General features: G+C 55.2%; 5 protein-coding genes across 5 annotated transcripts; 2 read left to right on the top strand and 3 right to left on the bottom strand.

The window, feature by feature from the left end:
• Positions 1 to 226: 226 nt before the first annotated feature.
• MRS44_004846 (uncharacterized protein) lies at positions 227 to 1827 on the bottom strand (the record flags this gene model as incomplete). The annotated part of the gene is made up of 5 exons (XM_065622354.1): positions 227 to 310; positions 381 to 646; positions 704 to 1375; positions 1430 to 1451; positions 1531 to 1827. The coding sequence occupies 5 exons, from the start codon at positions 1825 to 1827 to the stop codon at positions 227 to 229; spliced, it is 1341 nt and encodes a 446-aa protein (XP_065478426.1).
• An 877-nt stretch (positions 1828 to 2704) lies between these two features.
• Positions 2705 to 4640, bottom strand: MRS44_004845 (uncharacterized protein; the record flags this gene model as incomplete). The annotated part of the gene is made up of 4 exons (XM_065622353.1): positions 2705 to 3044; positions 3091 to 3513; positions 3565 to 3769; positions 3827 to 4640. 4 exons carry the CDS (start codon positions 4638 to 4640, stop codon positions 2705 to 2707), a joined length of 1782 nt encoding a protein of 593 aa, XP_065478425.1.
• A 1581-nt stretch (positions 4641 to 6221) lies between these two features.
• MRS44_004844 (uncharacterized protein) lies at positions 6222 to 7414 on the top strand (the record flags this gene model as incomplete). The annotated part of the gene is made up of 3 exons (XM_065622352.1): positions 6222 to 6497; positions 6556 to 7139; positions 7216 to 7414. 3 exons carry the CDS (start codon positions 6222 to 6224, stop codon positions 7412 to 7414), a joined length of 1059 nt encoding a protein of 352 aa, XP_065478424.1.
• Positions 7415 to 8531: 1117 nt separating this feature from the next.
• On the top strand, positions 8532 to 11210 carry MRS44_004843 (uncharacterized protein; the record flags this gene model as incomplete). Its single annotated transcript, XM_065622351.1, has 2 exons — positions 8532 to 10826; positions 10887 to 11210. The coding sequence occupies 2 exons, from the start codon at positions 8532 to 8534 to the stop codon at positions 11208 to 11210; spliced, it is 2619 nt and encodes an 872-aa protein (XP_065478423.1).
• Positions 11211 to 11445: 235 nt separating this feature from the next.
• Positions 11446 to 14777, bottom strand: MRS44_004842 (uncharacterized protein; the record flags this gene model as incomplete). Its single annotated transcript, XM_065622350.1, has 4 exons — positions 11446 to 12633; positions 12699 to 14318; positions 14374 to 14688; positions 14745 to 14777. The coding sequence occupies 4 exons, from the start codon at positions 14775 to 14777 to the stop codon at positions 11446 to 11448; spliced, it is 3156 nt and encodes a 1051-aa protein (XP_065478422.1).
• Between the last annotated feature and the right edge of the window lie 2167 nt (positions 14778 to 16944).

Raw genomic sequence — 16944 nt, 5'->3', positions numbered from 1 at the left:
AGAGACGAGTTCGAGAAAAACATGGTTAATGTGGAGGTATAGGAGAGGGCAAAAGGTTTTCTGTATGTTTATATAATGTATAATTAAGCAACTCAAAGTTGCGAGTAAGGCAACTGTCAAATGCACATCAACCAAACCAAGGACAAAAACAAGGTGACACGATATTGCTAGTGCCAGGCTTCCTAGGATTACGATTTACCCGTTATCGCTGGATCTATATTCTCAATCAGTCATGTGCCCCGTTGATTGCTTCGGGCTGCCAAACAGCCTCAACAACACCCATGCGACATCCATCCGCCCTCGTAACACCCTGGGAACAAACAATGTCAGCACAGGCACACAAACAAAAGACAGAATCGGGAATGAAACAAGAAACAAACCTTGAACACAAAGCGCTCATCAGCAGCCTTAAAGAGGTCCTCAAACTCCTTCTCGGTCCGCTCCTGGGCGTTGAGGAGCACCATCATGACCATGTCCATGCTGCGCATCACCTTTTCGTCCCACGGGTTCTCGGACCCAGGCACCCGGAGACAGTGGTCATTAATAACAATGCGGGCGCCGGGCTTGAGGGCTGGGATGAGGTTCTTGAGAATCTTGATGGCATAGGGGGTCGAGTAGTTGTGGATGATCCAGCGGAAGAAGTAGACTGGAGATTTCTGTTAGCAAGCGCTGTATTAACAGCTGACTGTTTGTGAGCTCGTACCGTCAGCGCCCTTTACAGGCTGTTCTGTGAAAAAGTCATGAGCCTGGAAGGTTATACGCTCGGCCACGTCTTGATCTTCACAAATCGGCTTGGGGGCGCTGTCAACCGTCTTTTGTAGATCCTGCACCACAAACTTCATCTTCTTCCACTTCTTGCCCAAGTCGGCGCAAACAAACCCATGACTCCCTCCAACATCAACCAGCGTGCCCTCGTTTGCGTCCACGTCAGACAAGTCATAGTTATCGACAAAGTACGAAACCTCGTATCCCTTGCCTCCAGTCAAGCTGGCCATGGCTTGACCCATACGCTTAGCACGCGCGGGGTTCTTGCCAAAGGTTGCAAACATGGGCTCCTTGTCGACCGTGTCAAAGGCAACGTTAAAGCCGGTGCGCGTGAGCGAGGTAGCCTCTGGATAATCTCGGATGGCCTGCAAGGAGTGGGCAGCCGCGGGAAAGATATCCTCCGAGTTGAAGCCAACCCAGGATCTGAGGTTGGCGTCCTTCAGTAGCATCTTGGAGGCGGCAGTATGGGCGATGTATCCGGGAGTTGGCTCCTGGAAGATGGCGTTTGTCATGGCATGGCGAAGGTTGCGAGCCAAGTTGATGGGATCAAGCGTGGTCTTGGATTCCAGCTCAGCCAACGAAATAGGCCTATCCAGAGGAACAAGGCTAGCTACAATGCATTAGAACACCTATAGATTACCAAATAAAGTTAAAAATGACTTACGAATGTCGTAGCTGTTGAGAATCTGCAAGCTTACAGTATCCAGAAACTTTGCAAACGGGGTCAGCCCTCAAAGCCAAAACTCAAAAAACAAGCTTACTTACACTCCAAACACCCCATCTAACAGACTCCCTAGGTCCTCTAACAAGGAGACCTAGCTCATTTGTAGCATACACAATTTCCTGGCGGCTCTTTTGGATATCGTCTGGCAGCGCGGGAAAGTCGCCAGGAGCATCAACGTCAAATCCGGGGTCCGGAAGTCCATTCTCCCTCAGGTACTTGTCAAGCTTCTCAGTCTCCTCGGTGATCTTCCTGGCCAGCTGGATCATATGAGACGTTTCCGTAGTCCGACCCACTGGTACCGCAGGCTCGGATCCCGACTGAACTGAATCGTTGGTCATTTTGGAGCGTCTCAGCGGGAATTATCTCGAATGAGTTGCTTCTCTCTCTCTCTCAACAGTGAAGACGACTTTCTGTTTCGGATAGGGGTCAGCAGCTACAACAACAAGGCAAGGTACAATTCAGCGATGCAGAAGCAAAAGAAGGTCGGTTCGCGAACTGGCCCAGAACCAAGGTGGGCGAGCCCGCCCACTCGGGCCTCGGAGCCAATGGTTTGCCCTGCTAGTCGACCGACCGAGTTGATAAAATGAGACATTATCGCGCGCGCCTGAAGCGACGATGGTCGTCCTGGTCCAGGCCCAGATGGGCAAACCCCCCGCGGACCGGCCGTCGGACCACGCTCAAGAAGCAAGCTTTCGGCTGCGACCCAGACCAGACTGATGGGACGGACGGTCATGTTGCGTGCTAGCCTTGGCATCATTCATTAAGCTCAACCTTTAAGCTCAACCACTCAATTGCCAGTCATTAGATGCCACTCAATGCTTCCGTTGCACGAAACATTGGTGCATCTGTTGTGACACAGCAACAATTCTCCGATTGGGCTTGACAGGAATGACCCATGTTTGTGCCTGTCTCACTTGGGACCAGTTACCCCGGCGAAGCCATGAGAGGGGAGAAAAAGAGTCGTGATACATACTTTGATGTATGGCCGCAACTCGAAACGGACACAAGATATAGTCTGATGTCAAAGAAACTGTAGGTGAAAGGTGCTTTGACCTTCAAAAGATAACACGGACGAGGATTGTATTGTTTATGGCGGTGAGCTTCTGAATGCAACCAAGCGAGGCACACGTGCAACTAGATCTCGGAGAGAGCTGTCACACCATGCTCCAAGTTGCCTGAGAGTTGCGAGGCTGTTGAGTAGAACGAGAAATGGGGTCATAGATGGGATGTTCTGGAGCAAGCCCATGTCATATCTAATCCAGCATCTGCCCCTTGCCTTGCCTCGTCGTGCCTTGCTTTGCTGGTAGGTGCCGGCAATCTCGGACAACCGTGGCCAAGGATGGCTTCCTCTGCGAACTCATCGTGCTGGGTCTGATCCCCCGATAGTTTCCGCTCCCATTCCATTCCTTTCCCCATAGCCACCCCGCGGCGCCATCGTTTGCCCGGCTCGGCACGCTGCGCTCCAAACTCTGGCTGCTTGGCGCCCGAGTTATTCTCTGTAAACGCCATCACCTTCCCAATCCTGCCGTGTTTCGCTGTGCTCTTTTCCACGCTCCTTTTATAGTGGCTTCTGCCCGTATACCATGTGCATCGGCATGTACAGCAATGCCGAGTTGTCGTTGTATGCCCTTCGGACATTTATCAGAAGCACTTCCACATTCTCGCGATCCCATCCCAGACCCCGTGTCAGTGGGCCGAGTGCAATTGCCTGCAGCCCATCTGTTAAAATAGTGCGCCAGTATAGCCCAACCGTCTTAAGGACCTTGTTCTTAGGCCAGGTTCCCAGAGGGACGTGAAAGACCCGCTCAGTGACGTTAACGAAGCCTGCCTCTCGCATCTTTGCCGCCAAGACACCTCCCGCAGCAGCATGGAAGTTGACTCCCAGCGAAACAAGTCCTTGAGTAATGAGTGACCAATACTGGGCGACGGGGTGCGCATCCGGAGGAACCATGCCCCCATGCTTTGCGCTGTGTGGATAATGATGGATTTCCTGAAGTTCAATCCAACCACCTGGTTTGAGATGCCTTGCTTGGTGTCAGCACTATACTATACAAATCAGCAGACGGGAACCCTACTCGAGAGCACGTTGAAAGAGCTTCGGCCAATCTTTGACCGCCATTACAGTATGCCGAGAGTGGATGTAGTCAAAGTGGTTTCGGGGGTGTAGCCAAGGAGACTCGACATCGTCGACCATAAAGCGAACATTGGGTGGCAGCCAGTCTGGCTGTATAGGCGAAAGGTCAATTCCCAGAACGTTTGCGCTCGAGTATTGGTCGCCCACTATTCCGGTGTTAGTTCAGCATCTTTCAGACAGGTATCGCTCTTCTAGGGGCTTACTCTCAATCGCCCAGATACCAGTGCCGGTCCCAATGTCGAGGATTTCCTGGGGATGGGCCCCAATAGGTGCAAAGTGGAGGTTCTGGCTGCAAAGCAGCTTCACCATGGCATGCTTCATGTCCTCTCGTTCCTGTTCCACATCGTCGTTGGGGAAGTTATAAGCTCCCTCGCGGAAGCTGTGGTAGCGACGTCCATTCTCGTACATGTAGTCTCGAACAGATGAGCCAACCGAGGTACTGGCAGAGGTGACACTGTCACTCTCATATCCTGCATCAGACGCGCTGTCGCCCACGGTGCTCACTTCGGCGCTGTCGGCAATGATGTTTTCTTCGGCCTCGGCCAATGCTTCTCTCGACATAACCTCTTGCTCCACAGTTGACAAGTCGGGGAACATGGAAATTCCGTTGGGATGTGTAAGGGGCGACATGACGAGAGACGATGGTCGCTGTTTCTTAGGTGGCGGGCTCGCGCTGTCGGTTTTGGGGGATTGAGCTGGTCCCTGTGCAGCACCCTTCTCTTGGGCCATTGTGTTGCGAGTCTCTCCCGACTGTGTTGGCGTCGATGGATCCGCGGATGGTTTGCTTGTCTGGGATTGAATGGGGCGGGGGCCTTCTTCAGCTACTCCAGCTTTCGACACGGGTTGAACATAGTCTCCTCCTTGCGCATGACCTTGGCCGTCGAGCGCTCCAGATTCTATTCGGCTGACTGGCGCGGAACTCGAGCTGCCATCTGCGCGAAAGTCGTTGGGCTGTGTGGTTTCTCCGGTAGGGAGCGGAAGTGTCCGTCTCGTCTCCCCCTTTTGTTCCTGACTCATATTTGTGCTAAAGAAAGTATGCGCCGGCGGGAAGACGGATTTAAGCTTGTAGACCTGTACCTGGTGTATAGGAGAAGAGTGGGCTACCCAGGAAGTCAGGGGCAGTGCCAGGAGGACAGCTAGAAATACAATGTCTGCTGGTGCCTCTTCACACGCGTCTCTCTGTCTCGACTGTGCCGATGCTCATCGGGGTGTCGCAGCGGCGGAGACGCGAGACGGCAGGCCGAGCGGAAGACGATGCAGCTCGCACGCAGACAAGTTAGGCTGTCCAAGTTGATTCGATTCAGCTTCCCAGATTTTGGCTCTGATTCTGACTCTTGCTCAGGCAGCCTCTGGAAGGCAAGCAGGCGGGCAGGCGGGAGTTATTGGCGGTAAACCTGGCTTTGGCTGGATTCCTGGTCATGTAAGAAGCAAGTTTTCCAGCCTCTTATCAAATGAGACGGGCCGGGCTTGAGGCGCCTGGAATCTCCGTAGATTTACAACCCGCACGAGGTCGGTGCGCTACACCACACTAGCCCGAGGGAAGGAGCGGGTGGGGCAGATGCGTCCAGGTCTTGGGGAAGGAGCCCAGGTCTGTGGAACGGGCCGGATTGGACCTAGGGATGGGCTTGAGGCATCTCGCCAAGAAGTGGCAGATGATGGCGAGTGAAACCACTCGTAAAGTGAGCCTCACAGATTGACGAGCAGCCTGTGGAATCCCCTTAGCGGCCAGGCATTTTACTTTTGTGTCTTGAGCCGTCTTGGCTGGCGTTGTGGTCGGGAGCCTCGGGGATTGGCTGGGTCACTTGCCATCCATTTATATTGGGTGAATGACAAGTCCCCTTTACGAGCTGGTGCCCCAAGTTGAGGTGATGGGCTTGGGATTGATTCATATGCCAATCTTGACTTGCCCGAGGCGCAGTTGCCGACGGGAAATGCGTGAAACAAATCACATAATACATTATGTGCCAAAGCTGCAAGTCTATCGTGGCGACTTGTTCTTGGTGCGAGATGCGGCTGCGTCCTGCAAATGTGGAAGAAACACACGAGCATCAGTTCTAACCACCAAGGGTGACCATAACGCTTCTATCCTTGCATACCCCTCGCCTTTTGCCTATCTTCCCACTCCAAATAGGCACATGCATGCATACAAAGATGATCTGATGGATCTACGGATACAATCAATCCATATCAATCAGTCCTAAAGTCTACCCTGTTACTTAGCGCATCCGTTCCCATTTAGTGTGTGTAACGTGTGACAGACAGTCAACGCCATCCTGCCACTGCTGTTCCTTCCACCACTACCCCCTCTGATCTCAACATCAACACGCCTCAAGAAGGCAAGCCGTGAAGCTGACATGTCACCTCAAGACCCTCTCGCACTGGCATTGTTCCAACGACTTTGGGGTCGAGTCAATTGAACCCTCCACTACCGTGGTACTGTACTTTGCATGCAGGGCAGTAAATGCAAAGCCACCGCTCAACCCACACACGCACCACGCGTATCCACTTTTGCTCAAGATATCCATTCCAACGTCACCATCAACCACAAGCAAGGCACTTTCTTTGATGCGCTTCAGCCTCCGTGGCTGCCCTCCCGAAATGTCTCGACCTGCAAGCTTCACCCACTGCGTCGGAAGCCCGACCTTTAGCCCCGAGGACCTCATCCAGGATGTCGACCGCCAGAAGCAAGCCCTGGATCTGCTGGCCAAGGATGATCTCTACAACGCCAGCCGAGTGCTGCTGCAGCTCCCCGAGCAGGACCTCTACACATACCATGCCGTAACAAGCGTGAGGCTCGCTCAAGTACAGCGCGTCGTCAGTCTAGGTGCTGTGAACGGCTTACACACCTGGTACCGCAACGAAGATGGTTCGCCTGTAAGCAAACAAGCCTTTCGACGCGGTAGAGATGACAAGAGGCTGAAAGCTGCCGCAGAGAGATGCGCCTCCGCAGGCTGACATTGAGGCTTACATCTCCATCTTCAATCCGGCAACGGCCACGGCCGCGGTGCTCAAGAACCTGGGGACAAACGCCAAGAAGGGCTCGACCCGGGGAGAGGTGGCGGCCAACTTGGACGGGAAGAGATACCTCCACCCGGCGCTCACGGCGAAGCTCACGGTGCCCAAGTGCAAGAAGCCCCCGAGCGCGAACCCTTATTACGATTTTTGGGCGTGGTCGTGCCGGTCACTCGAGTGGTGCGGCCCTTGTCCGGCGGCAGAGCGTGTGGCCACCAGCCATCATGTCCTCCCCATCTTCATGCACCACTTTGGCTGCGCGACGCCGTCGCATGAGAGCCTGTCCATACTCAAGACGTTGGCCGACGGGCGGCCCGTCGCCGACATTGGCTCAGGCAACGGCTACTGGGCATTCATGCTGCGCCGTTACGGCCTGACGGTGCATCCGGTGGACAACATGCAGAGCGAATGGCGAGTCAACTGGGTTGCCGACACGGTCATATCGGACGGCGTCAAGTGGTTGCGCAAGAATGCAGGCGGGAAGGACATGGTCCTATTGCTCGTGTATCCCGTTGTCGGTGGCGGAGTTGGCGGAGGCACCGAGGGGGGGTTCACGAGGAACTTGGTGACGGCATTCCAGGGGCGACACCATCGCCGTCGTGGGCACGCAGAATCACAACAGCTACACGGGATTCAAGGGCATGACCATGGACGAGTTCATGGAGAGGGAGCACAAGGAATGGACCAAGGTGGTGCAGATTGCCCTGCCGAGCTTCGGAGGCAAGGATGAGGCGCTATATGTTTTCCAGCGAGGAGAACGAGTACCGCAACAAGAATAAATACATCCAGACTCCTCCAGGTTGCCATTCGTCGCCTCTTCAGCTGGTGCAACACTGCCACTCGCCCAGCCCACGTCAAATTCAACCTCGGAGGTCAAGACAGTTGACTAGGGCTCGCCCAATGGTGATTTGGGTTTGCAAAAGGTTGGTCTTGAGAGTCGGAGCTTAGATGCTGATCAAGGGCGTTGTTGGCATGATGTCACGGAAGCGTTCGGATGGAGTAACAGGTGAGACACTCGAGAACTTTGGTCAAGGGTTGATCAATGTTGACAATGATGCCTGCTGAGTTGTTGACCTTGATCAAGTCAAGGACGCAACAGTCACGCCACAGAGTGGTTTTCAATCCGACATTGTGCATCTCAGCCCCGGGTTTTGGCCCCCAACATGACCATCTCTCACGTCTGAAATGCGTCTGAAATGCCGTCGTCAGGTCACATCGTAATATCCATCCAACCTCCTCCATCCATCAGCATCCGCATGCGTCAATACACCCCGCCAGCCCCGCCAGACAGCTTCTGGTCCCCTCCCCTGCCGTCAGCCTCTGAGGTGAACAGCCCCAGCAAGCGGCCCGGTGAACTCTGTTAGCGCTCGGGGTCGCCCGCGAGACTGCGCGCCATTGGCCTGCCCTGTGGGCATCTCCTGCAGACGCTGCATCGCCGCTCCAGGCTGCTTCCCTTGGCGCCTCGGCCTTGACCCTATGACGGGCAAAGACGCCTGGGATGCCCTGGGATTGGGATTGGCCTTGGCGCAAACTGCTCCAGAGATGGCCCTAAAAGCTCCTGCGGGTGAGGTTTCAGCCCGGACCGCCCGCCATTGACGGAGGCGTGTGACCCAACGAGCGAGAGGCAGGCTTTACTGCAACGGGAGCTCAATCGGGCGTCTGCTTCGCGAGTACGAGACGTTGGATTTTCTCCTCTTTATATTACTCCATCCTCTCTCTTCTCTCCTTCCAACCTTGCCATTGTCGCAGTTTCTCTGCTTCTTGTTGTCAGAGAACGTGGGCATCGTATCGCGACCCCACGAACCATCCCCCGCTTTGCGCTCTCAGATCGCCGCCCAAGCTAGATCCTTGAGTGGTCGCTGGGCCTGAGCGCTGAGCGAAAAAAAAGAAGAGATCATGTCTCTCAACGTCGACGACCGCTCGAGAAAGGGCCGCTCTAGGTCCCGATCCCGCGATCGCCGCTCCAAGGATGAAGTTCCCTCCGAACGCCCCGGCTATGGCGACCGCGAATCGAGCTACATCTACCCCGAAGACGACCTTGATGATCGCTACAATCGCCCCGGCGACCCCAAGGCCAGCGGCGCCCTCCCTTACCCTGAGGAGGGTGGCCTCTACCCAATGGTTCCCGGCGAACAAGGCGACTACTCCCAGCAGCCGACATACCGAACAGCTTCTCCGCCCCACGACTCGCCGTACCGCGCTTCGCACGAGAGGGTAGACAACAATCCGCCAGGAGCTTTCCCAGAGGACAATCGTCGCGAAAAGGAAAAGGAGCCCTACACACGCACTGTTGAGCCCCGCGACGAGAAGCATGACCGCCGCCAGGAGGAAGAGGAAGACAAGTTCAAGTTTCTCCCACAAAAGTACAGTCGCAAGATCGCCGCAAAGATCACTGGCCAGTCCTCGGACAGCGACAAGGAAAAGGACAAGAAGGACAGCCGCAGCCGCAAAGACAAGTATGACGATGACCTAGCTTATGGCAAGCCCTCGACGCCTTCGCGTCCCAAGGGCCCGTCAGATGACTTGGCTTACGGCAAGGCCTCGGGAATACCCTCAACCGCTAGCCAGGCTGTGTCTGGTTCTTACAGCGGCAACAATCCGACTACAACTCGTGGCGGTGTCTACACTGGTGCTGCTCCCACTCGCGACCAGTACTACCCTCAGGAGCAGCAGGGTAATGTCCCTCCAACTCAGGGTCAGTACTATCCTCAACAACAGCCCACTGGTGTCCCACCCCCCAAGGACCAATATTATCCCCAACAGCAACCAGGCGGTGTTCCTCCCTCCAAGGATCAGTACTATCCTCAGCAGCACAGCGGTGCTCCCCCTCCCAAGGACCAATACTACCCCCCACAGCAGCCCACGTATGCGCACGGCGATCATGAGTATGACCCTGACCGACGGCGTCCACTCAGCCCGGCCGTAGACGAGTATGGCCCTCGAAGGTCAAGGGAGGACGCATACAGAACTGAGTACAACACAAATGTCTTGACCGTTGAGCCCAAGGAGCGTGATCGCGACAGGTCCCGCGACCGGCGCAAGGAGAAGGATGGCCGAAGCAGCTCGGATAGGCTCGGGGTCGACTCCAGCAGCCGAAAACGTGAAAAGTCTCGAGATCGATCTCGCCGAAGGGAGAAGTCGCCTCATCACCATAGGCACAGATCGCGATCCAAGGATAAACACCGCAGCCGCAAGGACAAGTCTCCTGCGCCTCCGACTGAGAAGATGTCATCTCTCAGCGTAAACACTGCGCTGGCTGGTGGGTTGACTGCTGGTGGACTGGCAGCTGGCGCATCACTTGCCAATGCCCCACCGTCGCCCATGTTGGAGTCGTACTACGGCACCTACCAGGCCTGCTCTCCCATGCCCTCGCCTCTCTTGCTACCTTCAGCTGATGACAAGGCCCTTGAGCCACTCTCTCCTCTCGGCTCCGACAACGAGGGTGACAGCAGACGTCGCAGCCGACGCGCTCGCTTCCACGATGCCGAGGACATAACGACCCAACTCGCGCAAGCTCTCAAGAGCAGCCACCGGCTTGACACGGCGCCGCTCATCGAGATCTTGCCCAGCCTGACACACGAGCAGGTCATGGAGCTGCGCGCTGAGTACAAGCGGCTCGTCAAGACGGGGCCGGAACGCAAGGGCGTTAACCTCGCCAAGCACATCCGCGCCCGTCTCAAGGACGAGGACCCGCTCCTCATGAAGGCCTGCTACTCGGTCGCCCTGGGAAGGTGGGAGAGCGAGGCCTACTGGGCCAACTTCTGGTATCAGGGTGACAAGACGCGCCGCGAGCTCCTCATCGAGTCTCTCATGGGCCGTACCAACGGCGAGATCCGCCTCATCAAGGATGCCTTTACCGACAAGAAGTACGACAACAGCCTCATCAAGTGCATGAAGGAGGAACTCAAGGAGGACAAGTTTAAGAAGGCTGTCCTCATGGTCCTCGATGAACGCCGGATGGAGGAGTACGACCACTACGGACGCCTGCAGCCCCTCGACTATGGCCTGGTCGACCAGGACGTTGCCGACCTGCGCCGTGCTGTTAGATCCGAGAAGGGTGGCGAGACGGCCATGATCACCATCATTGTCCAGCGCAGTGACTCTCACTTGCGTGCCATCCTTCAGGAGTACGAGAGGCAGTTCCGCGCCAACTTTGCCCGCGATGCCCTCAAGAAGAGTGGAAACCTAGTGGTGAGTGTCTCAGAAAACCCCTACTTACCTATCTGACGTCAACGGCTAACATTGTCTCAGGGTGAACTCCTCGCGCATATTCTCAATGGCGTCATCAACCGACCCGTCCGAGACGCTCTCCTGCTGCACCACGCCATCTCTGCGTCTCGCAAGGACGGTCTCCGTCGGGAACTGCTCATCTCTCGTCTTGTCCGATACCACTGGGACCCTGACCACATGCGTGCCGTCAAGCAGGCCTACCGCGAGCGTTACAACAGAGGCCTGGGAGATGCGGTGCGAGAGGCCACGAGTGGCGAATGGGGCATGTTTTGTGAGGAGCTGTGCATAGCGCGAACGCCCCCTGATGTGAGGAGGTTTGACAAGATCAGCTACAGTGTGAGGTGAGCGTGATGGTTGTTGAGTTGGGTACATATCGAGTCAGGAGGCATGTGTGGGATTGAACAGCATGTATTTTGGTCACGTCATGAAGTTGCATGTTGCAATAGCGCAGCCACGGCCTATTTTGTTTTGTCATTGTCATGAAGCGTCTGGATAGGTACCATCAGTTCCATAGATATCTCTAATCCATCTCCTTTCTGGCTACCTCTCTGGTTCTTGAGACAGACATATCCGCGACTACCTATGACCTCTTGGAGCCCTTACCTCCTCGGCCTCCCTTACCTTGCCCCTTTCCACCCCCGCCACCCTTCTTCCCGCCGCCGCTGCCTCCTCCGCTACCGCCAGACATCATGACCCTCACTTTGCCAACTGGCACGACGTTGAACGTCTCCTCGGGCTTGAGTGCCTTGATCAGCTCCACCTCGCGCGGCCACATGCGCTCCGAGTCACGGCTGCTCTCATCTATGGCCCCCTTCTTGCTTGAGTCGACCTTCCACCTATCGAGGACCTCCTTGACGGCCTTGCCCTTCTTGGTTGTTCCGGGCTGAAGCTTGGCCTTGTACTTGAAGCGTCCCAGGGCGTTCCAAGGGGCGCAGACGGGGATGGCTTCAAGGATCTCGTCGCCGGGCAGTGGCGTGCCGACGAGAGCATCCAGCTCCGTCATGTGGCTGGCTTCGTCAACATCAAGCATGTCGATGCCTTCGTCCATCATGACACGCCGAATCTCCTCGTGCTCGGCAGTCTCCTTCTGCTGCCGTTGATGTTGTGCCCGCCGTCGCTCCTTGGCGGCTGCGAGTTCTGCTTCACGCTCCGCTTTAGCCTTTGCCTCGGCTTCGGCCTTCTTTTGGCCGACTGTTGCACCGATCAGGGCTTCGGCGGCGGCACGGTCATCCTCGTCTTGGTCCCTGTACTTTGCTGCTATCTTCTTGGCCTTGCCTTTCTGTCCTCGCTTGGGAGGAGCTTTCTTCGTTGAGGCCGGGCCTGGGGTGCCAGTTCTCGACGTGGTGGTGGATGCCTCGGGAGACTCGGATGGCTCTGCGATAGACTCGGCGGGCTCTAGCTCTTCGGCTTCAACCTCTTGTGGCTCGGTGGTTTCCTGGGTGGGTGTTTCTTCAGGAGTTGGCTCGTCTGAAACCTTGAAGTCAGAAACACCTTCCTCAACCTCATTGACGTCGTCGTCGTCATCTTGGCCTTGTCCACGACCAAATGCCTGAAGAGGGTTGTCACGAGGCTTCTCATCACGCTGATCATCTTCAGACTCGTCGTCCGATACATCATCTGGGTGTGCTGCTTCACTCTGCTCAGCCTCAGCGCTTCCCTGTCCGACCTCAACTTGAGGAGTCGTTATTCCTGAAACTGAATCGCCAATTGCAGAGTCAACATCGTATAGGCGGTGCTTTACGTGCTTCGCCTTGCTTTCCTCACTGATCTTGAAAACGACACCCAAGCCTAGGAGAAGCTGAGCGGGGGGAGAAAGTTCTTCTTTCCGCGAACCATGAAACTTCCAGTTGGCAGAAACTCTCCAGTTGGTGCTGACTTTGACACCTGATCCGCGTTAACCCACCAAGCAGACATGCCGGCTTTCGAATCCCAGGCATCAGAGGAGCATACAGCAAGCGAACCTGCCTGGGACAGCGTCGCCGGAGGGATGGGTGCATCCGGTGTCTTAGGGTTATTCTTGATGATGACGCTCGATGCTCCATGGAGGTCGGCATGGCAATAGACGTCGCCCTTGCGCAAATACCTCTTGTAAACCATCTCATTCTGCTGTGCATCCTTGCCGCCGATGACGAGGTAACCATCAGATGAGATGAACCAGATGAACTTTTCGAACCACAGCTGCTTGCGGATCGGCTGGAGCAGTGCCTTCTCTTGCTTCAGTCCCTTCTTAAGGTCTTGGGTGATCTTTTGTTCCGCGTTCTTGAGGGCTCTAGAGGCCTGCTGTTGCGTCTTTTCTTCTTTGACGGCTGCCGACTTTCGCTGATCGAAGTACTCCCTGGCATTGCTCCAGGGGCTGAGACCGAGGTTGATTTCCACGCTCAGCCCCTTACTAGGTTGCTTTCCTTTTGCCGGTGTCGAATCCTCTTCATCGGCGCTCTCATCATCGTCTGTTTCGTAAGGGTCATCCTCTTCCGGCTCAAACTCTTCTTCTGCTAGCTCAAGCGTGATCAGGTTCTCCGCCAGGTTCAGAGGCAGCTTGATAATTTCCGCCACCGGATTGTGTCGCTTCTTCTCACGCTCAACCAGCTTCCCAACATCCACCCAGTCCATACCTTGGCTAAGCAGTCCGTTGACCGCATCCATGGCTTCCTGGACACGCTCAACGTTGGCCTCAATAGCGGCAGCTTTGCGAAAGTTGAGGTTCTGGGACTCCTGTAGACCCTCGATCCGCTTCGCTTGCTCCTGTTTTGCGGCATCCAGTTTCCGTTTCGCCGCTGCCTCGCGCTCGCTGAGTCGTGATTCAAGTTTTTGTCCCTCGAGCGAAGAAAAGAACTCATCAACCGTCTCGTTGTATCCCTTGAATTCGAGAACCTCGATGGTAGGATCCTTGCTGAGCTTCTGGGGAACAAATGGGTGGAAGTCTTCATAGAGAAGGTTTTCCCGCTTCGGTTTCGAATCGTCATCCTTGGCGCCCTCGGGCTTCTCCCTACGCTTTGCGAATATGTAGCCGGTACATTCTCCTGAACTAGTAAGCTCGTCAACCGTTTTACGAGCCTCCGTCAGTGACTTGACCAGGTCATCCAGCAAAGCCTCGTTCGCCAGAATCTCTTCTGGCTTGATAGAGGTGTCAAATTTGTTGGTGTGCAATGAGTGATCCACGAGCACTGGTGGTATCTCGGTAATGGACACAGCAAGACTCTTTCTCAGGTCACCGCCAGGTTTTCCTTTCAGCTTTTTGGAAGAGGCGGCCGCTGCTGCCGCCTTGTTCACTGCAGCCTGAAGGGCATCGCGAACCCTGTCCTTTGTCAAGGGAGGTACCCCCGCAAAGTTCTGCCTGTTCTCAAGAGAATATTGTAGTCCGACCCGCTGAGGTTCTTGGCCTTCGCCCTCCGAGACGGTTCTCGCGAGGGTCAAGATCTTAAGGTCGGCATCAGTAAGGATGATGTTGCCGCTCTGGGCAAATGTTAGCTACAACTCTTCACCGAGACCGATGGACTAAGGCACGTACGGCAAAGAACTCTAGGAACAGTCTGTATTGTCCATCACTAAACTCAAATTCGAGGACTCGATCGGTTCCCACTTGGCTAACAGACGTCAATCGCCGGGTCTTCAGGAACTTTCGAAGCCTTGCGACAAAGGCCGAGGGAGCGGCAGCGGTTGTGCGGGCAAACTCGGTCAGGTGACAGCGGAAGCCGGTGTCGATGACCAGCTGCTTCTTGTTATCCGGCTTCGCGAACTTGAGGAGAAGGATCTTGGACGAGAGATCGTAGACGTTGGAGAGTCGCAGAGTCACCAGGCGCTGCTGGAGCTCGTGTGCAATGACCTATGGGCAACGGTCAGGCGCATGGTCCCAAGCGGCAGGCTCAACATAGCACTCACTCTGACGTCCAAAGAAGAAAACCTCTGCTTCATCTTGATATACACTTCTCAAGGCAAGGGTTATACGTCACACCGAGGCTCGAAAATCTCAACCTCTTCCTCGCGCAGCCGTCCATCGTGGGGTAGTTGGAGGGGCATGCTGACATCATCTCTCACGTGACTGGACACAAGATCGTGATCCTGCACCACCGAGTCCCCAGCCTCATGAACTTACGACGAGACGGAGGAACGAGGACCAATAAAAAGAATGGCACAACGTGGGTAGGTACCGAGGCAATGAGAACAGGTTCGCCGGCCACCAAGACATAGTTTAGAGTAAAATAAACAAATAGACATATAAAATGAATAAATTGTTCCCTAAAGTCTTCATACGAGCTTGGTTTTATAATGTAAGCCTTATGCTATGGTTTTGTGGATTAAAAAGGTCGAGTCTTACTAGGTAGGATTGCCATTTGGAAGTTTTGAAGGCATTTGCGAGATCAACAACAATGCCAGCTAACGAAACGGACGCAGAGCTCCAAGGAGGTTGCATACATCGGGATGGGTCGGATCTGACCTGCCAGACATTATCTCTTGCTTTCATGTACCCTGCAATGGCACTGATAGTCAAGAAGCTTGTGAGAGGCCAAGCCAGACTTGAAGAATGCGGCGTGAAGTCTGGATGCCACCATGCTGAACTCAATGCACCATTGGCATGACCAGAAACCAACGGGCTTGCATCAACAACCACTGGAGTGGTTCGGAGCATGCGCATCAGCAGCTTGAATGAGGTGATGACGAACGACATGCACATCCAAACCCCATCGACACTCGTGGTTGCAGAACTGCTACCCCAGGTTTGTCTTAGACATCACATCGGCTACAGCGCAAATCAACAAGCTGGCAATCTCGCTGGCCCTTCTGACATGAGATTGTTGCAGATGCATCTAATGCCGTTAGGCCGAGGCTCGTAGAGCAAATTACCAATTCCTCCCCCAGAATAGCAACCAACGACAAGGTGCAACGCAACATATTCCGGGATTCAAACAACCGCGAAACGCGTCCCGCACAGTACGAGCCGGAGCCAGCCCAGGTGCAACCGCGGTAGAGACGCGGCCCCAGAGACTAGTGACAAGGCTTGTGCCGGTGGTCTGAGGCTATCTCGCCAGCCCTGGAAATGGTCCTGGCTGGTGGCTCTAGAAGGCCAGCTGGAAACCCACACCAATCTAAAGTACGAGAGTAAGGAAACTTATGTCAGCGGAGTAGCATTGGACCTGAGGAGTTGTCACAGCAACCTTGAGCCCAGGCCCCTGAGAACGACCTTGGCGTATTAGCGCTCCGTAGCCCCCTGGATTTGTTGTTGATGAGGATTGTCTGAGCTGGGATGAGGCACAGTGTGCGACGAGGTCAAGAACAACTCTCGGGCGAAACATGTGATCCATTGGGTCCCGTATCAGAGCCAGCGGTCAGGAAGAAACCTTGCTGCAGCTGAGGGTGATCATGACGGCCCCGATTTCGACAGGCGTCAACCACAATTCATAAATATGGAGGCTGGGGATCGCTGGGAAGAGCCCAAGATTGGCAGAGTTTGGCGTTTGCAGTTGCGGAGACGCCGAGGCCCCCCAATCCCATCCATTCTCGTGCTGAAGCGGCGCCCGTCGCGTCGCAGAGCGAGGCCAAGGCGAGGCAAAGTACCGTGCTGTAACCCACCCTGCACACCAGGCGATTCGCCGTGGAGGCTCGTCCTCAGGTGCGACCATGGCTGACACCGCGTACACTAAATAATGCACTTGCATAAAGGCGAGGGAGGATCCAATCGCGGGCTTCCACGATATCACCCGCACCCGTTCATTACGAGTTCCTGGATGCCTGATCATCCGTCATCGCTGCAGCTGTACGAAGCTTGATGTGTCGAGCTTGGAGCAGATGCTGAATTTGAGGAGGTTGGGGATTTCATGTGGCAGCCAATGAGCCGAGGACACCACTTCAAGACGTGCCCGGGAGCGTCCCGCCACGCGGTCTCGTCAAGTTGCGACCATCCATTCAGCCGTCCAAAGGTAATTATTGGTATACGCTGTCCAAGTGAGTGATTCCGTCAATGGTGACGGCTCTTGGCAGCGGCACTCGCCCAGCCATCCACTTTCTCAGCTGTGCCATGGCTAAGCTGAACAACCCCAGTTTGACACGAGCCAAAGGCCCCCCTGGCCGGCCTCAACCATCA

The sequence above is a fragment of the Fusarium solani genome (genome assembly GCF_023522795.1).
Source record: "Fusarium solani strain SB1 chromosome Unknown bctg00000002, whole genome shotgun sequence".
Classification (NCBI taxonomy): domain Eukaryota; kingdom Fungi; phylum Ascomycota; class Sordariomycetes; order Hypocreales; family Nectriaceae; genus Fusarium; species Fusarium solani.
The sequence above is the reverse complement of the archived record's forward strand: the minus strand, read 5'-3'. Positions and strand labels throughout refer to the sequence as shown.